This window comes from Cervus elaphus, chromosome 29 (assembly GCF_910594005.1).
Source record: "Cervus elaphus chromosome 29, mCerEla1.1, whole genome shotgun sequence".
Classification (NCBI taxonomy): domain Eukaryota; kingdom Metazoa; phylum Chordata; class Mammalia; order Artiodactyla; family Cervidae; genus Cervus; species Cervus elaphus.
The window spans coordinates 23,299,849-23,323,102 of record NC_057843.1 but is presented as its reverse complement, the minus strand read 5'-3'; the positions used below and the strand labels follow the sequence as shown (position 1 = coordinate 23,323,102).

Here is a 23,254-nt window from a genome sequence, read left to right as displayed (position 1 = left end):
AGTGAAATCGTTCAGTCGTATCTGACTCTTTGTGACCCCTGGACTGTAGCTTACCAGGCTCCTCTGTCCATGGGATTTTCCAGGCAAGGATAGTGGAGTGGGTTGCCATTTCCTTCTCCAGGATATCTTCCTGATCCAGGGATTGAACCTGGGTCTTCGGCATTGTAGGCAGACACTTTACCGTCTGAGCCACCAGGGAAGTCATGGATAAATAGTATTTGTAGATAAATAATATATAGAAAATGCTATATGGATAATATTATATAGTTAAATTACTTGGAATTGCCTGTCTTAACCATATATGTAATGTACTTAACAGGTAAACCCATAATGTTCCTTTGTGTTTGTGTAGGTTCATGTGAGTAGTAGGAGTTTTTTTTGGCAAATATTTTGCTATGGCAATTAGGTGAAAAAGACAAGATCTGTGAAGTTTATATTCCAATCAAATTGTTCAGACTAGAGTGCATCAAAATCACTAGGCAGATTTTATTTAAACTGTAAATGCCTAGGTCCTACCCCTAAAGATATTGAATTAGTTGGGCTGGATGGGTCCAAACATCTACCTTTTAAACTAGCACTCTTAAATAATTTTATTATTATTATATATATATATATTTTTGCATATAAGGTAAACAACCTTGTAAGCATCAAAAATAAAGAAATAGAACTTTTCTGGCAACCCGAGAAGTTTTCCAGGAGCCCAGTCCTAATCACAACCTCCTTTCTCCCCTGACTATCCTGACTTCTGTAGTGATACCTTCTTTACATTTGTTTATAGATTTATCACCTCCATGTGTGTCTGTACATTGTTTACCTATTTTAAAAAAAAAGAACAATCTGGCTTATGTGAGCTATAGAGTTTTGTAAATCTTGAAATCTGCTGATTGCAATCTCTTGGTGCACTTTGACATGTTTCTCTGTTCATAGGTTGTTAGCTATAGAGACCTGATCAGATTTAGATTTTTGTTTTATTTTTTTGTTTCCAAGACTACAGGGCATGGTGTGTTCTTTCATCAAGAAGCACATAATATGTGTCGTTCTTCTTTTTTTTTTTTTTTTTTCGTTCTTCTTTTTATGATGTTGGTTGTTGTTGATGCTCAGTGCCTAGTTCTATTAATTCACTAGGAATTAAAGAAGTGATGATCTAATTCTGTTCTTCTTCATTTGTTAGCTGGAATACTTCTCTTAAAAGATGTAGTTGGTTCCACTTAGTATTTGGTTATCCAGTTTATACAGAAAAGTTAGAATACATGCTTGACTCTTTCTCTACTTACTAATTTCTGAAAGTATTCTGAACTGATAGATTTAAACATATTTTACGCATTTCAACTTCTTATAGATAATATCTGTATTAAAATTCAGATTGTCCTATTTTTGACTTGAGTCGAATTTTAAAAATATTTTTGATTTTAATGTAGAATGACAGAATACTTTCATTGAGAATGATGAAATAGTGTCTGTGGGAGAAGGCCTTATTTATGCTGTGTCTTCCATCTGCCCAATATTTAAAAAATTTTAGAAGGAATTAAAAATATGTAGAACTGTTAAAATACTTATGTTGTGAAATTTCCTGTCCCCCAGGAAATTTTGCTAAATGTTCAATTCAAATATTATATTAACTTGTCTTTTCCTCTTTATTCCTTTTCTGTTCTTATATTGGATTTATTTCATTCAAAAATCCACTAAAAATGGATGTATTTCTTAGGCTACATTAGTTTCAATGTATTTGGTCTTAGCTGAACTATTTTTAGCCTATTTGAATGATCATAACCTAAGGTGCTTTCCATTTCAAGCAAAATATATATATTCTTTTCTCTCTCTCTCTTTTTTTTTTGGCTATACCACGCGACTTGTGTGACCTTAGTTCCCTGACCAGTGATTGAGCCCATGCCCCCTACATTAGAAGCACAGAGCCCTAAGCATACGTACTCTTAACAGAAAATATTGTTTGTGGGGAGACTAGGGAGCTTTCAAAGTGGAGAGTGCTGTACATCCCAGCTTTGGTAAGGCTGGAGACCTATGTTCTCTAACACATTACCATCAGATGACTCAGTCCCCGCTTCTTTTCTTCACTGTGTGTCTCAGTTTCAGTTCTCAGATTCCTAGGGAGAATGGTCTGATTGGCCCAGCTTGGATCAGTCAACTCTGAGCGGAGGGCAGGGAAGGTTGCGGAGCTGTGACACTGGGGGATTGTGAGCTGGGCTGTCATTGCTGTGTCTGCTACAGATTCTTAGCTTTGCTGTAGCCTTTCTCATTCCTTGTTTTTCACTAAACAAACAAAACAACAATAAGAAAAAAAAATCCAACAACAGTATAAAAACTTTTTCATGCTCTCTCGTTCACAGTAGCATCCCCGAGCCCAGCATATGTACTTCCTGCCTGGGACACCGGTGATGCCCAGTGCTATCTTTCATTTGATTGAGGCGAAAGGACTCCAGGTGTTTGTTGTCATTAAGACTCCAGTGATATCTGTGGTCCAATATAAAGGTTTCTTTACTTCTTTTCTCCAGTTAGGCTCTTGAATTAGCCTTGATTCCCCCACAAGTAGACCCTGAATTTCCCTAAAGGCAAAAACAAAACCTGGGTTTCCACAAAGGCAAAGGCTTATCATCAGGAGGCCACCTGTGGCTGTGATCTCAGGAAGCAAATGGGAGAGAGACAGGAAGAGTGAAATACTAAGGGTGGGAGAGGCAGCACAAGTGTTATCAAGTTGGCCACTACTCTAAGGAGCCGGTTGCTCATCTCATGGAATATGCTAAGAAGTGTTATGGAAGATGTTTCAGAACCTGCCAGAAGGATCCAGAATGAAGGCCGAAGCATTTTTCCCTGGACTTCTCTTAACAACTTGTCAAGTCATGGCCTATGGGGCTTTAACTTCCCTGTACTTCTGGATCTCTCAGTGGCCCAGGGCAGGCAGTATGAGTCTATAGCTGTAGTGTTTGAAAGTGTTCATGAGATATCCAACACAGGCTTTTATTGAAAGACCTCATTAAATGGTACCGTTCTCAGGTGTTCATTAAATCAGTGGAAGGGAAGTGTTAGTCACTCAGTCATGTCTGAATCTTTGAGACCCCATGGACCCCACCAAGCTCCTCTGTCCATGGGATTCTCCAGGCAAGAATACTGGAATGGGTAGCCATTCCCTTCTTCAGGGGATCTTTCCAACTCAGAGACAGAACCTGGGTCCTCTGCATTGCAGGCAGATTCTTTAACCGTCTGAGTCACCAAGGAAGCCCTCTAATCACACAAAAAATTTGTGACCTCTCAGAATCATGAACAGAATTTAAAGTCATCTAGTCTCATCCTCTGCCGTTACTTATCCTTATTTTGGGTGTCTTGATCTCCAGCTCTTTCTCTTCCACCGTCTGTTCTCAACAGGCCAGTCTCATGAGAAGCTACTTGGTGGCCTTTCCAATGATAGCCTGTGTGTTAAAGGCTTTCCGGTGGGTTTCTTCCTATTGGCAGGAGGGCTCTTTTTACCACTGAGCCACCAGAGAAGCTGAAGATGTAGATATACATTTATTAATTTGTGCCAGAGTTGATGGTATCTCCAGGATTATAACTCTGGTTGTGTCAGACTAAGTTGATTTCTCTCTAGTGTTTCTTTAACACACAGCTCTATCTCACATTTCGTTTTTTAATTTTTTGCCTATACTCATGATTCATGGGAAATTTCTGCTTGTAGAATTGTAGAATTCTACAGAATTTGTTACAGAATTGTAGACACTTCTGTAAATTTCAGAATGAAGTAATTTTAGCAGAGTGTGTTGGACCTTCTTTAGTTCCATAATACATTATTGTTTTCTTTATATAGAAACCTCAAATGACATCTTATGCCACCTGCATTTTCCTTATTAGAGTTTAATACATGTCCTTTTTATCTTTTTTTTAATTTCATTTATATACTTGGTGAAATTAATAACCTTAAATTTCTATGGTTATTGCTTTACTATATTTACATATACTTAATAAGTTACTGTAATTTAAAAATAAATCTCTGCTTTTCTGGTACTGATGTTTGTTTTATTATAATAACATGATTTATCAAAATTTGTTAACTGTAATTTATTATGTAAGTTGTATAGATGAACAATGTCTGTATTACCTAAGTAGACAATTCAGCTACTTTCCAGAAATGAAATATTCTTAAGTATTTCAGGTAGTTTTTATTGATTTGCAAAGATTGACTGTTTTGAAGACTGCAGGTTTTTCCTCTGAATTAGTATGGTTTATAACTTACTGCTCTTTGGCCAGATATGATAACATTTTGAATTTACGTGTGACTGCTGTGGCATTCAACAATTCTTCCTTAAATAGAGCAGGCTTGCTGTAAGTAATTTTGTACAATAGGTTTATAATATTTCATGTTAAATATACTTTTCCTAGATACATATTATAAATCAATGGGTCTTGGAAACTTCTTCAGCTCTTTGCTTTTCTTTTTTTCCTTTAGGATTTTCCTGTTGAACCAGTCATAATTGGAATAGCTTTACTACTTCTACAGACTCCAGCAAGTCAACAGAAGCCAATCTTAAGTCTAGGTAAATAAAAATACTCTCACAAGAGTAACATGAATTAACATGAGTATTGGCAGGTGTCACTTGAACTACATATTGTACTGTGCTGTAAAGTCCTATATATTTTGAATGTCCATTCTGGAATTTGTCTGTTTAGTCATTATCAAATAGAGCTTTCTTTTTCTTATCAAGGTGTTTTGTGCAAGATTCCATATACCATAATTTACCAAATATCTCAGCTGTTTGTTAGGACATTATGTTCTCAATTATATAGCAGTGACATTGGTAAATATTCTGAAGGGTGTGACAGCTCATTCACAGTTGTACAGCAAACAGAATCAATAGCATAAAGCCCTTGAAGCAGAATAGGTGTTTAGCATTTGAATTTACTTTTAAAACTCTATACACCTTTACTATTCAAAACTGGCGCCACATTGAACAAGGCTTAATTTATGATTATTTTGTTAACCTACCTAGAACAAATGAAGATAACATTCTCTTGACTGTCCAGTATTGACTTAAAAAAAAGTAAGGAATGGAGCTAAAGGGAGGCAAAAAAAATGTTCTGTTTAAGAATAATGTGGGACAATGAGGTACCATCTCATGCCAGTCAGAACGGCTGCTATCAAAAAGTCTACAAACAATAAATGCTGGAGAGGGTGCAGAGAAAAGGGAACCCTCTTACACTGTTGGTGGGAATGCAAACTAGTACAGCCACTGTGGAGAACAGTGTGGAGATTCCTTAAAAAACTGGAAATAGAACTGCCATATGACCCAGCAATCCCACTGCTGGGCATACACACTAAGGAAACCAGAATTGAAAGAGACACGTGCACCCCAGTGTTCATCACAGTACTGTTTACAATAGCTTGGACATGGAAGTAATCTAGGTGTCCACTGGCAGACAGAATGGATAAGAAAGTTGTGGTACATATACACAATGGAATATTACTCAGCAGTTAAAAAGAATGCATTTGAATCAGTTCTAATGAGGTGGATGAAACTGAAGCCTATTGTACAGAGTGAAGTAAGTCAGAAAGAAAAACACCAATACAGTAGATTAACGCATATATATGGAATTTAGAAAGATGGTAACGATAGCCCTATATGTGAGACAGCAAAAGAGACACAGATGTAAGGAACAGTCTTTTGGACTCTGTGGGAGAAGGTGAGGGTGGGATGATTTGAGAGAAAACCATTGTAACATGTATATTACCATATGTGAAATAGATGACCAGTCCAAGTTTGATGCATGAAACAGGGCACTCAAAGCTGGTGCACTGGGATGACCCTGAGGGCTGGGATGGGGAGGGAGGTGGGAGGGGGGATCAGGATGGGGGACACTTGTACACCCATGGCAGATTCATGTCAATATATGGCAAAAACCACTACAATATTGTAATTAGCCTCCAATTAAAATAAATAAATTAATTTTTAAAAAAAGAATAATGTGGGAAAGAATCAAGTTTGCAGATCAACAAACAAATGTAAATTGTGGCTTTTACATTAATATTGCCTTGCTTTACTTGGTCCAATATAATACATGCAGTAATGTAGGATGGTGTCTAATTTGTGATGTATATGTTATGATGCCATGATTCGTTGATTCATTCCCACTTTTCATTTTTAAAACGTGCTTGAGGTAAATACTGATTGTGTAACTCCTTCTGGGCATTTTAATCCATGATTTTGAGGATGAATTGCTCTTTCATTTACAGTCTTAGAAATAGCTTTAGCACACGAAAGGGACCCTTGGCTCTCTTAAGGGCTTTGATTCCTACCCTGCTTTTGCTTATTGGCCCTGTTCTCTTTGTACCTTCTTCTCTAGTCTCTTACTAAACTGTTTTTGCCTCCCCTCCTTAAAGAGTTTCCATGGCATCCTCCTTTAGGTATAATCTTCCAATTCTGTTACTTAAGACAATCATAGTTTTATTATTTTTAAAAAGCAGCTTTCTTTTATATGAATCGGGTGGAGAGGGAGATGGGAGGGGGGATCGGGATGGGGAATAAGTGTAAATCTATGGCTGATTCATATCAATGTATGACAAAACCCACTGAAATGTTGTGAAGCAATTAGCCTCCAACTAATAAAAAAATTTAAAAAAAAAAAAAAAAAAGCAGCTTTCTTAAGGCAAATTTACTTACCTTACAGCTCACCATTTTTATATGTACAATAACATGCTTTTAAAAGCAAATTTATGGGACTTCCCTGGTGGTACATTGGAAAAGAATCCGCCTGCAAATGCAGGGGACACCGGTTCGATCCCTGGTCCAGGAAGATTCCATATGCGATGGAGAAAATAAGCCTTGCCCCACAAGTAATGTGACCCCATGTGCTACAACCGCTGAAGCCTGCAAGCTCTCGGGGCCTTAGCTAATGAGCCTGTGTGCTGCGACTATTGAAGCTCTCAAGACTAGAGCCCGTGCTCCACAACAGGAGAAGCCACGTCAATGAGAAGTCCATGTACTGCGTCTAGAGAGTAGCCCTCGCTCACTGCAACCAGAGACAAGCCCACACAGCAACGAAGAACCAGCACAGCCATAAATAAATAAGTTTTAAAAAAGTAAATTTACAGGGTTGTGCCGCCAGGTTGTGGAGTCTAGTTTAGAACATTTTGCATCAATCCCTCTCCCCCAAATTTCTTATACCCATTTACAGTTAATCCTCATTCCCACCCTCAGTCCCAGAAAAACACTAAAGTGCATTCTGTCTCTAAATTTGTCTCTTCTGGATATTTTGTATACATGGGTTTTGTTTTTGGACCAGAAAAAAAATTTTGATGCCCTAGAGAATCTGCATTCCTAATTCTGAGGCTCCAGTCCTTCATTATAGCTCATGTGTGATAGGATAATACAGGATCAAACACTCCAATATTTTATTGGAGAAGAGCCAAGTTTTTCTTTTGTAAACCAGTGTCTCTGATTTGAAGTTACCTTCGATAGAGTGAATAAACCATCCTGAAAACTATTGAGTTAGTATATCATGTTGAAATATAAACAAAAGCCTATTGTTTAGTATATTGGGAAAGAATGCTCAAAGCAATAAGATAACGGGGAGAATATTGATTATTTCAAGTTTTAAAAATACACAGCACTAATACAATGTTGGGGCTTCTTTAGTGGCTCAGTGGTAAAGAATCCACCTGCAATGCAGGAGACGCAGAAGATGCAGGTTCAATCCCTAGATCGGGAATATCCCCTGGAGGAGGGCATGGGAACCCACTCCAGTGTTCTTGCGTGGAGAATCCCTTGAACAGAGGAGCCTGGCAGGCCACAGTTCATGTGATTGCAGAGACAGGACTGAAGCGACTGAGCGTGCATAATACAATGTTATGCTTCTTAATTACTAACACTGGCTATGATTGTAAATAGCAATTTATAAAAATGCCTGCAAGATCCATAGTACAGAATATAGAAATATTTGTATTATATGAATTTCATATTTTGTTAAATACATTAGATTACTGTAATAACTGACAATTATGGATTAAGACTAATATTTAGGCAAAAAAAGTAAATTCGTAGTGTTGGAGTAACAAGTGTTTGTTTTTCATGCCACACTCAGGTTTGACTTCCAGGTGATTTAAAATACAATACTAGCAATTCATTGACATGATTTAAAGTTCATTGTATTTTTTTTTTTTTTTTGGTGTAGTGGGGAAGTTAAGTTGATTAATAATCTCACTCTGAAACTTACAAATAACCTCTTTCAGTAAATCAGCATTCATTCAATAACTGAAAAAAGTTTATTCTTTAATTCACCCTGTTTATAGTCTAGGGGAGTCTACACATATAAGTAAGTTATTGTATGTGTGTGTTTCCATGTTAAAAAAAGTCTTTTGTAAAAATGGGTTGTATTCCATGGGTTATGGACTTTGAGAATTTGCTGATTTGCTTCTTAGTAATTACTGCTGAAGGTCATCCCCTGCTTCACCTTTTTTACTTTTGCATCTCTTGATACAAGTCTCAGCTGGGTTTGAAAGAGAAGTGCACGTGTTGGTTTTGTTATCCATAGATCAGGAACTCTGGTCTCTTGGCTCAGTTTGTTGAGGGTAGAGGATCTGACAGGGTATAAGGGCAAAAGTTGAGTTGAATTTTAAAGAAATTCATATTGACCTTAAAAAAAAAAAAGAGTTGATTTTACTTTTTGGCCTGTGATATGAATTTTCTCAAGTAAAAACTAAAAAGTTCTGTACATTAACAGCCTATTTTTGCTGAGTTAATTTTTATGTTCTTTTTACTTCTTAAAGGATAAGGTTTATCATCTTAATTGTGTGTATGACCCAATTGTAAAAGGGCAAGAAAGCTTTTTGCGTATTTCTCTTAAACAAAAAAGCATTTTGTTTGACTGTGGTATTAATTTTGAAAACTCTGAATTGTTATTTGGATCACCAGCTCTGAAGCTCCTTTCTTCTGCTGAGAGTCAGAAGATCCCAAAGTCCTCGTTGCTGCTAGTGATGCCAGTTCTGCAGATACTGTCTTCTACTGCTTTGGAAGACTGTATATCCATGGATGAAGAAGGTCCTTCTAGGCAGCAGTTGGCTCTAAACCTTTTAGAAATGGTACAGCAGGAGTGCTACAGAGACGAGCACCAAAAGGTAATGACTTCATCCTTGTTTCTCTTAACATAAAGTTTAATCATTTATGTGGGATTTAAGTCACTGCCGGAAATCTCACCTCCTGATGATACATGTGTTTGGGTTTAAATCCTGTCATTGAATTTTACCACTCTGTCAGGCACTGGTGTAGTGTATTCTTAGCGTATTCTTCTGGACTATGACGGGGAGGGTAGTCCTGCTGTGAAATAAGTGTTGGAAATCTGTGTAATCTTTTTTGCTTGCTGAGTTTCCAGTGTCCATTAGTGGTGAAAGGTCCTGAGGAATCCTGCAGGAAAGGAACTAGTTCTAGTTAACTAACCTAGTACTTCTGCAACACATCTGAGCGTGGAGCCTTTCCCCCTTTGTGCTATTAAATAGTGCAACAAAATTAGACCTGCAACAATCTGTGGCGGGGAATTGGAATTGCCTGGAAGTTCTGGGATCTGTAAGAACTAAGACTTGACTTTTGAATATGGCACCTTATGCCATATTCCCCGCATATGGCTCTTGATGTCCCTTGTGTGTGTTCCTACTCTCTTCAGCCCGACTGTCACACTCCATTCCTATCCATGCCTACTGGGCTTACCCCATTTGGCTTTGTCAGTCTCACTGGTCCTGTTAGAATAACGGAGAAATATGAGTAATATCTTGTTAGTAGCTGAATTCTAGGCCTACATTCATCATATTTTTTTCTCTTTAGGTGCTTGGGTTTTACCTTTAGTAAAATGTGGCGCGTGCGTGCTAAGTCACTTCAGTCGTGTCCAGCTCTGTGCAACCTTATGAACTGTAGCTTGCCAGGCTCCTCAGTCCATGGGATTCTCCAGGGAATAATACTGGACTGGGTTGCCATGCCCTCCTCCAGGGGATCTTCCTGACCCAGGAATCAAACCCCCCATCTTTTATGTCTATCTGCGTTGGCATGCAGGTTCTTTCCACTAGCACCACCTGCGAAGCCCAGTAAAAGGTGATAGTACTTCCCAACTATACAGGATTAAAGACTGTAAAACTGGTGAAGCATCTTAAGTTTCCAGAGACCAAAGACATTACATAAGTGCAAGCAAGTGCCTTAGTTGTTTTGTTTGCAAAAGTAGAGATACCACTAATAAAGTATTGTTAAATATTCTAGCAGCAGAAATCCAGGCATTGTTGGGGATTCTTGGTTATGGTCCCTATTTGATCATGCAGCAGAAACTAGCCTGCAGGCATATTGAATGTATGCGGCAGCCGCCTCAATTCTAATTGTTTGACTAAACCATAAAACTTGAAATAGGTAATTGATTTGCATTAAAAGAAGAGAGTTCTTAACATCTGCTCTGATAGGATGACAAACTGTGACCCCAAATTTCTAATAGCCTTTCACTTCCCCTTTTAGTTTGCCCATGTAGAACACAAATTGGATTCTGAAGGGGGGGGGCGGACAGGGTACTATGTTCCTTTAAATCAAGAGTGATATTTACTGAGGATCACCCTAAATCTAATGTGTAAGTACTCAGCTTACTATTTGCTCAGGTGTGTGTGAATCTTATTCATCAGCGCTGCATGGTGGATTTTCTCTTTAGCAGCTGGTGAAGAGGGAGGAGGAAGGAATACTATTAGGGTGTAAATATCCTCCTGATGGTAGTGTGCTGCTGTATTGAGGCTTTCAGTGGATATATGATCTCCCTTTTGAAAAATTTAAGCCACAGTTTACCGTTGGCTTTTCTCCTACACCTGTCCAGACCCTATATTCCAAACATACCTATAAATTTAACCTGCCCCAAACTCCCAGTTCTCTTCCTGAATCTTTGCTTTAGCACATAATGCTCTTTTGTCTCCTTTGCCTGAACTACTCATTCTTCAAGACCCAGCCAAGTGTTTTCAGCCTCCCTGAGTCAGAATTTATTACTCTCTCTCCTTTGCATCCAAACACTTTCAGCATTAGTGGGTTGTGTTGTGTGTCTTAATTTAAGGGGCACATATTTGTACCTCCAGCTGTGGCGTGAGCTCACTGAGGGAAGGAATCTTAGCCTTTTTCACACTTTGCCTTTATTTTTTAAGCACATTAATATTTAAATTGCAACAATTGTTGAACTTTTGATGTTTTTTCCACCCTAGGTGTTTCTGCATTATCTTTTTCAGCTGATCAAAGATAGGAGAATTAAAAACACTTTAGCGGTGGTGAAACTGAATATTTTCCACATATTCAAAGAAATAGATAACACCCTAGCTTATTTATTTGTCTTTGCATCCTCCACACCTGACCTATTGTTTACTACGTAGTAGATAGTCAAGAAATTTCTGTTCAGTGAGGAATGTATGCTTCTGATACAAATACAGATCATTTTACCCTCTTGATTTATTACAAAAAGACTGTTTAGAATCACAGATTTTTAGTTTATATTTTTATTATTTGCTTTTAAATTGGTGATTCTAACTTGAGTATTTGGCTTAGAACTAAAGCGTTTCTTCAGAAGTATAATTCTTCTGATAAATAAATCCAAGGGTAAATATTACTGTACCATGCAGTTCTGTTTCCTGTCCATTTCTTTTTTTTTTTTTTCTTTGTTTTTTGGCTATGTTTTGTGGCATGTGGAATCTTAGCTCCCTCACCAGGGATTGACCCGTACCCTGAGCTGTGAAAGTAGAATCCTAACCATTGGATTGCCAGGGAATTCCCTACCTGTTTCTGAAGTGTTGATAACAATGAAACAAAACACATTTTAACTTCTCTCAGTTTCTGAGAATTAAAAAGTAAAATGTCAAAGCAGCCATTCATCTCTTTAAAAGATTAGCATAATCTAATAAACTTTTGTTTATTTGTGGTGTAAGAAAAACAGGATCCTTTGTGTTAGACAATGACAGGTGATATTTAAAACCTCCTGTTTGTGTTCTCTTAGGTGAAAAAACATCAAATACTAGTCGCAACTCTAAAGTCCTTCAAATTTTGCTGCCCCTACCCCAGAAAATGGGCAGGGGGGTGGTAAGGAGAAGAAAGCACCAGGGATTGAGTCAGGGTCTAGTTAGGAGAGAGAAACCACACTGATAATTTAAATAAAGAGAAACTTTATACAGAAATTATTAACTAGTAGAAGGTGTTTAATTACTGAAAGCAGTAATGAGGCTCTAAGGAATATTGCCATAATAAATATCGAGCAGCTTCTACTTTTGAGACTGAGGCAGGGGACACCCAAAGAATGAACCAAATGGATCTCCCCACTCAAGGCTGAGATCACAGCTTGGTGGGAAGATTGTAGCTATGACCTGCTAGCTGGTGTGTGGGGTGCCACAGGCCAGAGCTGGCCCATAGGAAGCCATCTGCTGGAGTCTCTTGCATGCCCCTGGCAGCCAGGGATGAGTGAAATAAAGCAAGAAAGAGACTTAAGAGTCAAATTCCTGCAGTTATATATTAGGGCAAGATTCATCTTTGGAGAACTATTTTAGTCAACAGAAAGATTTAGAGAAAGTATGACTGAGGTAGGATCTGTCATACATTTATTAATTGGTATTTTTGGGTAAAGTACTTTGTTCAAACTTAAAGCACTGTGAGTTTTATTACCTTTCAATAAAGCAGTACTAAGTAGGTTTCATTCATTGTCACTTTGAAGTAGTGTATAGTAAGCAGAAAGTATTTTGAGTATTTGTCTCTTAAAAAATCAAAATTTATAATGTATTGTTGTTGTCCTATTTATAGCTAAAGTTAAGATTTATTGAGCACATGCTCTATTTAAGAAGTTATGTGGATCAACTCTTTTCTCACAATAACTTTGAAATAGTTTTGTTTTGCCATTTCCACATGTGTGGCCTTGGACTAATGGTTGAAGCTCTCCGAGCCCTGGCCAAATGGGCAACAAAGCCCTGCTTCATGAGTTATTTATTAAGCCTGTCTTATGTTCAGGCTCCATTCTAAGTGCTTTGCCATGTATTAAGTCATTTGATTTTATCCCAAACTCTTTGAAGTAGGTATTATTATTGGTCTAATTTTATCCAAGAGTTAACTGAAATATAGAGAAGATAACTTGCCAAGGGTCATGCAGTGGGAGTCTGATTATTTTTTAAAATAAATTTATTGAGATAAAATTCACATACATACATTTTACTCATTTAAAGTTAACAACTCAGTGGCTTCTTGTATGTTTGCAGAGTTCTGAATACAATACCACAGTCAATTTTAGAATACTTTTATTACTCCAAAAAAGAAACCTACCCCCAAATAATATTCCATTGTATGAAGCTACCTCATTTTATTTTTTCATTCATCTATTGAACATTTGTGTTTTAATTTTTTTAAGAAAATTCTGGTTATTGTGAATAATGCTGTTGTGAATACTCCTGTACAAGTTTTTGTGTGGACATAGATTTTCATTTTTTCTTGGGTAGATAACCTAGGAGTAAAATTGCTAGATCATATGGTAACCATGTATTTGATCATTTGAGGAGCCGTGAGACTTTTCCAAAGGGACTGTATCATTTTACATTCCCATTAGCAGTGTGTGAAGGTGCCAGTTTCTCTATATGCTTGCCAATACTTGTTACTGCCGGTCATTGTATTACAACCATACTAGTGGTTGTGAAGGGCTTCCTTGGTGGCTTAGATGGTAAAGAATCTTCCTGCAATGCAGGAGACCCAGGTTTGATCCCTGGGTCAGGAAGATCCCCTGGAGAAGGGAATGGCAACCCACTCTAATATTCTTGCCTGGTGAATTCCATGGACAGAGCAGCCTAATGGGGTGATAAGCCTGACAGGGAGTCCGCGGGGTCGCAAAGAGTCAGACATGACTGAGCAACTAACACAGGAGTGGTTATGAAGAGCTATTTCACTGTGGTTTTGATTTGCATTTCCTTGGTGATAATCTTAACAGTACTCATTTTGTAAGTGAAGAAATAGAAATTATGGAGGTTAATTAACTTCCCCCTCATTACACAGGTAGTAGATGTAGGACTGAGATTCAGGTTTTGTCTGTTTGACAAATAGAGTTTAGATTTGCCTATACTCTATTGCTGCCACTTTGATTTTATTAACAATAATTTATCATCTTTGTCCTGAACTTGGGAGTTAGTAACAGTATTTCAGATTTACAGGAAAACAGTAGATCAATAGTAAATTGAAGTAAACTGGTTTCTTAAAAGCTTTTGATTGGAAGTTAATAGGAATTAGATCTTGTGCTTCTATCATTGTCTTCTTAATAACATGGATACAGAGAACGGTGTTTTGTCTTTCGGTGGTAATTAACTGCTACCAAGCCTTTTAACTCTTGATTAGATTCTTCATAGATGTATAGAACAGAAGGACACTCTTAAGGCTTTATCTATTCCAGTCTTCTGTTTCAGGTCTGGTGAGTAATTAAATCCCTTGTTGTACAGACCTGTGCTACTTTTAGGTGTCTCTAGGTTTGTTCCACACTCCCTCTCCTGATCAAATCCTGGCCTCACTTTTGTTAAGCCTGTTTTAGTCCACATTATAGATAATTGTTATTCTTTTAAGTTAATGAAAATCCATATTGTTCACCTGCATTCACAATTTCTTTTTCAGTCCTCTTTAGACAAAGAGGTATGAGCAGATGTTGTTAGTATTTAGTGTACCTGAACCTTTTTATTAAAGTTTTTTAAAAAGTAAAGATTTGCAACTGTTTTACATATGTAGAAGATGTTGTGCATCCATTTCATATTCACTTAAATGTTACTTTTCTATTGTTTCTTCTCTTTTTTATTGAGATATACTTCCTTTAACATAAGCCAATCTTTTATCTTTAAACACCTACTTTCTCCTCTGAAACTCAGGGCCTACCTGCACCCCACGGGGCCAGGGTTTGGTGGCTGGTGCTGAGAGAAAACCCTTGGTGGCACCTTTGCCCTGGGATCGTGCCTGTGGCAGCGGTCACTCAGTGGGACAGAGAGACCACTCTGTGATCTCTTAGTCAACACTGTGCCTTTTTCCTGTGACTCTAACCTTAGATGAACAGACGAAAAACAGAGCCTAAACCTGGACTAATACTTTAAGCACAGTATGATTACTTTTTGGTTTTAATATGTTTACTCTGTAATATTACTGCTGTCTAGTCAATTTACGGTTCATGGTGATTTCCAGTTATTTTCTTTTATAATCATATCCAGCAATTTTATTTTTCTCTCCTGAAGATGACAAGGATAATGTTTTCCTTTGTTTTGCAACTTTAGGCACTGTGCTAGGTGCTTTGAAGATACTATTTCTTTATCAACCTCAATAATTTTGGCAGGGAGATAGGCATCACTTCCATTTTATAGATGAGGAAAGTAAAGCTCAGAGAAATTGTGTAACAATTTTTAATAACTGTCTAATAACTGTCATGGCTATGCTAAAGTCTTGGTCTTTTAAATCTGAAGTCCAATGCTGTTTGTCATTAGACTAAAGAACTTGACTCTAGTCTTTAATGAATTTCATTTTCTTGGGGGAAAAATTCTTAGTGAGACAAGACTATAATAAATAAAGTATTTTTAATACATTAAAATGGTTCAAGAATCATAAATGGTATTCAATGAGCAGTCTCTTTCTCACCTTTGATTCTGGTTGTCCAATTTCCACACTCTCAAAATGAAGAAGATGAAGATGAGTAGTTATTAATTTCTTCTGTTTGTCTAAATACTTTTGTGTGTGTGTGCAAGTCCATGTGAGTCTCTAATAGCAGTATAGTTATACTCTAGAGCTTTCTGATTTGTCTTATCACGCTCCAAATGTGTGTGTGTGTGTTTGTACATATTTATGCAAATACAAATATATAGTCCCTATGCTTCCCTTTAAAATAATTTCAGCATTTCAGGCACACTGTATGTATCTTGTATTTTCCTGTGTGAGATCTTTCCATAGCAGAAAAGATAAAGCTTCCTCATATGCTTTTATAGTGGCATTTATTTTCAAATAAAAGTTATCTTCATTCTTAAGCATATACTTGAAATAACTGAACATCTATGTCCTCACAAAAACTTTTACAGTAATATTCATAGCAACATTATTTGTCATAGCCAAAAACTGGAAAAAAAAAACAACCCAATGTCCATTAATTGATGAATGGATAAACAAAATATATATCCATATAGTGGGATATTATTTGATAATGAAAAGAAACGAAGCACTGATAGATACCAGTCAGCCACAACATGGATGAACCTTGAAAAAGTTTTATTTTATGTGAAATAAAAGAAGCTAGTTACTAAAGACCACATATTGTGTGGTTCCTATTATATAAAGTAACCGAAATAAAGGATTAATGGTTGCCAGGGCTTGGGGATCAGAGGGAATAAAGAAGGACTTTTAATGGACACTGGAGAAGGAAATGGCAACTCACTCCAGTGTTCTTGACCGGAGAATCCCATGGACAGAGGAGCCTGGTGGCCACAGTCCATGGGGTCACAAAGAGTCAGACCCGACTGAGTGACTAACACTTTAATGGGCATGGAGTTTCCTTTTGGGGTGAAGAAAAATGTTCTAAAATTAGCTGGTGATGATGGTTATACAACTTTATGAATTACTAAAATCCTCTGAGTTATTAACTTTAAAAGCCTGGATTTAATGATATGTGAAATATATCTCAATAAAGCTGTTATTAAAAAGTTTTATAAGGCTTAACTTTTACTTCTCATCCTTTCAGTTGTTACCCTTTTCCATGTAAGTGAGTCTCTATTAACAGGACAGTGATACTCTAGAGATTTCTAATTTGTCTCATCACACTCTAAATGAATTATTTTTTGAGCAGGCAATATCTAATTCCTCTTTAGTGTCTGTGGCTTCTTCTGGGCTGTTTGGGCACACCACTCACACTGGCAGAATTCTATCCAGTCTCTGACCCTGACTGTACCACTTGACTTCCATGAGGAGCCATTGCTCAGATTGACTTGAGCATAATGTCTTCTTTGGGTATCATTTCAATTTAGAGCTGTCAGGCTGCTGCTTCTTGCCGGAGTTATCCACAAATTATTAATGAATTTCCAGACTCCAGCTGAACCAACTCTGTTCCTATCAACATACTATTACAAAAATGAACTGTCCTCAGTTCAAATCTGCCATCTGCCCCAAGTTGCCTCTTATTGGGGTTTGGGGCTGGGCAAATACAGTGTTGTTGTTGTTGTTTCTATCTTCGTTCTAACTGGTAAATATCTTTTACCTAGTAATGGCTTTTTCCAAACTCTGTTGCCTCTGGATTTTGTATATTGACCACCCCCCCCTTTTTTTCCCTCTGCCTCGCTCAGTCACTCAGTTGTGTCCAAGTCTTTGCAGCCCCATGGATTGTAGCCCACCAGGCTCTTCTGCCCATGGAATTTTCCAGGCAAGAACACTGGAATGGGTTGTCATTTCCTACTCCAGGGGGTCTTCCCAACCCAGGGATTGAACCTGTGTCTGTTGCATTTCCTACATTGGCAGGCATGTTCTTTACCACTAGCGCCACCTGGGAAGCCCCAACAGGGAGTGAATGGTAAACATGAGGAAAAATTTTAATAAAACTGTTCTAGGGTTTCCATCTGGCAACTCTTTTCTTTTTGTGTAATCCTATTAGCTCAGATATGTGCAGAGAGGTTTGGGTCAGGAATTGAAAATTTTGTATTCATTTTGTTGGAAGGATCGATTTCTTCTATTTCTTGAAATATAAAGAATAAATGAATGTCAGAAATGTATTTCTGACAGATTTATCTCATTTATTCATACTTTTTTTGTGTTTATTTTTCAGCTCTCCTACAAGCTTGTGTTCCCCATAACCAGCATGTATGGTTCAATATTTACAGCCTGGAGGATCCTTGAAGTAATGAGAGAAGAGTCTGCGGCAAGTAACTGGCTGGCTTCCGTGGAGTCATTGCTCCCTATAACCACAGTGATCCCTGCTCATGTTTTTCTTCTGCTGGCTTACCTCCTTGTTGAAGATAAGGGACGAAATCTTCACCAGATACTGAAGGTCACTACAGAATTAGCCCAAGCCGATTCCTCTCAGGTAAAGCAAGAAAATAATGGAACAGTAATGAGGGAAAAGCTTGACATTGGAATCGAAGATTATTCTTTCTTTATGGATGATTTTTATCAGTTTTAAAGTACAGGCTTCTTTTTTCCTTGCTATCTTTATTCTTCCAATTTTTTCCCCTCCTTCCTCTGAGTTGATGTATATTTAATGATGCAAATATTTTCTTTAATGAAAGCACTTTGAATGAGAATCTACATAGGATGCTAATCTGCTGTTTTTGTTATCGATGGATTTGCTAATTTTTTAACATTTTCATTAACTCTTGCACCCTATTCCAAGATGCATGGCCCTTGGTTCTAATATCAATCTTTTAAGGTGGAAAAATTAATTAATTCAGAATAAATGTGCCTATATAATAGGCATTAATCTCTTTCTAACTTCTTGGAATTTAATCCTATTTTTATTCAGTCATTTAATAAGCAAAAAAAAAATACTGGGTCCTTGCTATATATAGTACTGATCAACATGCTGGGATGTGAAGACAGAGTCATTTTTTCTATCTGTACAGTTCTTGGAGTATAATAAAGATGTCAGACATTATTAATAAAGTCCTTCCTCCCCCTTTTAATGAACCATATATTTAGCATAGGCATCTGTAATTTTTTCTGTTGGGTAGAGTGTCTAAAATGTATTTCCTGTGAAGGGAAGGATTTCATAACCAAGGAGGTATGGTGTTTTTATTATATTCTTTACTTAGTCCTGTGCTTGTGTTCCTTTTTAAGAATGGTATGGAAAAAGTCCATCTCTTTAAGGAAAGTTATATGTTCCTTTTGGAACACAATTTGATGGTAAAGGTGGGATAAGTGTGTTTCTTTTTTTTTTTTTTTTCATTAGTTGGAGGCTAATTACTTCACAACATTTCAGTGGGTTTTGTCATACATTGATATGAATCAGCCATAGATTTACACGTATTCCCCATCCCGATCCCCCCTCCCACCTCCCTCTCCACCCGATTCCTCTGGGTCTTCCCAGTGCACCAGGCCCGAGCACTTGTCTCATGCATCCCACCTGGGCTGGTGATCTGTTTCACCATAGATAGTATACATGCTGTTCTTTTGAAATATCCCACCCTCACATTCTCCCACAGAGTTCAAAAGTCTGTTCTGTATTTCTGTGTCTCTTTTTCTGTTTTGCATATAGGGTTATCGTTACCATCTTTCTATATTCCATATATATGTGTTAGTATGCTGTAATGTTCTTTATCTTTCTGGCTTACTTCACTCTGTACAAGGGGCTCCAGTTTCATCCATCTCATTAGGACTGGTTCAAATGAATTCTTTTTAACGGCTAAGTAATATTCCATGGTGTATATGTACCAGAGCTTCCTTATCCATTCATCTGCTGATGGGCATCTAGGTTGCTTCCATGTCCTGGCTACTATAAACAGTGCTGCGATGAACATTGGGGTGCACGTGTCTCTTTCAGATCTGGTTTCCTCAGTGTGTATGCCCAGAAGTGGGATTGCTGGGTCATATGGCAGTTCTATTTCCAGTTTTTTAAGAAATCTCCACACTGTTTTCCATAGTGGCTGTACTAGTTTGCATTCCCACCAACAGTGTAAGAGGGTTCCCTTTCCTCCACACCCTCTCCAGCATTTATTGCTTGTAGACTTTTGGATAGCAGCCATCCTGACTGGCGTGTAATGGTACCTCACTGTGGTTTTGATTTGCATTTCTCTAATAATGAGTGATGTTGAGCATCTTTTCATGTGTTTGTTAGCCATCTGTATGTCTTCTTTGGAGAAATGTCTGTTTAGTTCTTTGGCCCATTTTTTGATTGGGTCATTTATTTTTCTGGAATTGAGCTGCAGGAGTTGCTTGTATATTTTTGAGATTAATCCTTTGTCTGTTTCTTCATTTGCTATTATTTTCTCCCAATCTGAGGGCTGTCTTTTCACCTTACTTATAGTTTCCTTTGTAGTGCAAAAGCTTTTAAGTTTCATTAGGTCCCATTTGTTTAGTTTTGCTTTTATTTCCAATATTCTGGGAGGTGGGTCGTAGAGGATCTTGCTGTGATTTATGTCGGAGAGTGTTTTGCCTATGTTCTCCTCTAGGAGTTTTATAGTTTCTGGTCTTACATTTAGATCTTTAATCCATTTTGAGTTTATTTTTGTGTATGGTGTTAGAAAGTGTTCTAGTTTCATTCTTTTACAAGTGGTTGACCAGTTTTCCCAGCACCACTTGTTAAAGAGGTTGTCTTTTTTCCATTGTATATCCTTGCCTCCTTTGTCAAAGATAAGGTGTCCACAGGTTCGTGGATTTATCTCTGGGCTTTCTATTCTGTTCCATTGATCTATATTTCTGTCTTTGTGCCAGTACCATACTGTCTTGATGACTGTGGCTTTGTAGTAGAGTCTGAAGTCAGGCAGGTTGATTCCTCCGGTTCCATTCTTCTTTCTCAAGATTATTTTGGCTATTCGAGGTTTTTTGTATTTCCATACAAATTGTGAAATTCTTTGGTCTAGTTCTGTGAAAAATACCGTTGGTAGCTTGATAGGGATTGCATTGAATCTATAGATTGCTTTGGGTAGAATAGCCATTTTGACAATATTGATTCTTCCAATCCATGAACACGGTATGTTTCTCCATCTGTTTGTGTCCTCTTTGATTTCTTTCATCAGTGTTTTATAGTTTTCTATGTATAGGTCTTTTGTTTCTTTAGGTAGATATACTCCTAAGTATTTTATTCTTTTTGTTGCAATGGTGAATGGTATTGTTTCCTTAATTTCTCTTTCTGTTTTTTCATTGTTAGTATATAGGAATGCAAGGGATTTCTGTGTGTTAATTTTATATCCTGCAACTTTACTATATTCATTGATTAGCTCTAGTAATTTTCTGGTAGAGTCTTTAGGGTTTTCTATGTAGAGGATCATGTCATCTGCAAAGAGTGAGAGTTTCACTTCTTCTTTTCCTATCTGGATTCCTTTTACTTCTTTTTCTGCTCTGATTGCTGTGGCCAAAACTTCCAACACTATGTTGAATAGTAGTGGTGAGAGTGGGCACCCTTGTCTTGTTCCTGATTTCAGGGGAAATGCTTTCAATTTTTCACCATTGAGGGTGATGCTTGCTGTGGGTTTGTCATATATAGCTTTTATTATGTTGAGGTATGTTCCTTCTATTCCTGCTTTTTGGAGAGTTTTAATCATAAATGAGTGTTGAATTTTGTCAAAGGCTTTCTCTGCATCTATTGAGATAAGCATATGGTTTTTATCTTTCAATTTGTTAATGTGGTGTATTACATTGATTGATTTGCAGATATTAAAGAATCCTTGCATTCCTGGCATAAAGCCCACTTGGTCATGGTGTATGATTTTTTTAATATGTTGTTGGATTCTGTTTGCTAGAATTTTGTTAAGGAGTTTTGCATCTATGTTCATCAGTGATATTGGCCTGTAGTTTTCTTTTTTTGTGGCATCTTTGTCTGGTTTTGGAATTAGGGTGATGGTGGCCTCATAGAATGAGTTTGGAAGCTTACCTTCATCTGCAATTTTCTGGAAGAGTTTGAGTAAGATAGGTGTTAGCTCTTCTCTAAATTTTTGGTAGAATTCAGCTGTGAAGCCATCTGGTCCTGGGCTTTTGTTTGCTGGAAGATTTTTGATTACAGTTTTGATTTCCTTGCTTGTGATGGGTCTGTTAAGATCTTCTACTTCTTCCTGGTTCAGTTTTAGAAAGTTATACTTATCTAAGAATTTGTCCATTTCATCCAAGTTGTCCATTTTATTGGCATAGAGCTGCTGGTAGTAGTCTCTTATGATCCTTTGTGTTTCAGTGTTGTCTGTTGTGATCTCTCCATTTTCATTTCTAATTTTGTTAATTTGGTTCTTCTCTCTTTGTTTCTTAATGAGTCTTGCTAATGGTTTGTCAATTTTGTTTATTTTTTCAAAAAACCAGCTTTTAGCTTTGTTGATTTTTGCTATGGTCTCTTTAGTTTCTTTTGCATTTATTTCTGCCCTGATTTTTAAGATTTCTTTCTTTCTGCTAACCCTGGGGTTCTTCATTTCTTCCTTCTCTAATTGCTTTAGGTGTAGAGTTAGGTTATTTATTTGGCTTTTTTCTTGTTTCTTGATGTAAGCCTGTAATGCTATGAACCTTCCCCTTAGCACTGCTTTTACAGTGTCCCATAGGTTTTGGGTTGTTGTGTTTTCATTTTCATTCATTTCTATACATATTTTGATTTCTTTTTTGATTTCTTCTATGATTTGTTGGTTATTCAGAAGCGTGTTATTTAGCCTCCATACGTTTGAATTTTTAACAATTTTTTTCCTGTAATTGAGATCTAATCTTACTGCACTGTGGTCAGAAAAGATGACTGGAATGATTTCAATTTTTTTGAATTTTCCAAGACCAGATTTATGGCCCAGGATGTGATCTATTCTGGAGAAGGTTCCGTGTGCACTTGAGAAAAAGGTGAAGTTCATTGTTTTGGGGTGAAATGTCCTATAGATATCAATTAGGTCTAGCTGGTCCATTGTGTCATTTAAGGTTTGTGTTTCCTTGTTAATTTTCTGTTTAGTTGATCTATCCATAGTTGTGAGTGGGGTATTAAAGTCTCCCACTATTATTGTGTTACTATTAATTTCCTCTTTCATACTCGTTAGTGTTTGCCGTACATATTGTGGTGCTCCTATGTTGGGTGCATATATATTTATAATTGTTATATCTTCTTCTTGGATTGATCCTTTGATCATTATGTAGTGTCCTTCTTTGTCTCTTTTCACATCCTTTATTTGAAAGTCTATTTTATCTGATATGAGTATTGCAACTCCTGCTTTCTTTTCGTATCCGTTTGCGTGAAATATTTTTTTCCAGCTCTTCACTTTTAGTCTGTATGTGTCTCTTGTTTTGAGGTGGGTCTCTTGTAGACAGCATATATAGGGGTCTTGTTTTTGTATCCATTCAGCCAATCTTTGTCTTTTGGTTGGGGCATTCAACCCATTTACATTTAGGGTAATTATTGATAGGTGTGGTCCCGTTGCCATTTACTTTGTTGGTTTGGGTTCACATTTATACAACCTTTCTGCATTTCCTGTCTAGAGAAGATCCTTTAGCATTTTAATCTGTTGCACCAGTCCCTTCTGAAGCGGTTCCCTTTGTTTATTTGGCTTCTGTTTGCCAGTCTCTTCAGAGCCTCATTTCCGCCCTGACACAGGCGGGCGGAGGTGGACTCTTATTCAGGTAGC

The 23,254-nt window shown here is 37.3% G+C and overlaps 1 protein-coding gene across 5 annotated transcripts in view; it reads left to right on the top strand.

Annotated features, from left to right (window-relative positions):
• FOCAD (focadhesin) overlaps positions 1-23,254 on the top strand; it is a 293,625-nt gene that overhangs the window by 85,438 nt on the left and 184,933 nt on the right. For all 5 annotated transcript variants that reach the window (XM_043891497.1, XM_043891499.1, XM_043891500.1 and 2 more), the window contains 3 exons: positions 4,454-4,541; positions 8,913-9,115; positions 17,791-18,048. In XM_043891497.1, the coding sequence (XP_043747432.1) occupies positions 4,454-4,541; positions 8,913-9,115; positions 17,791-18,048 (549 nt within the window). The remainder of the gene's footprint in view (positions 1-4,453; positions 4,542-8,912; positions 9,116-17,790; positions 18,049-23,254) is intronic.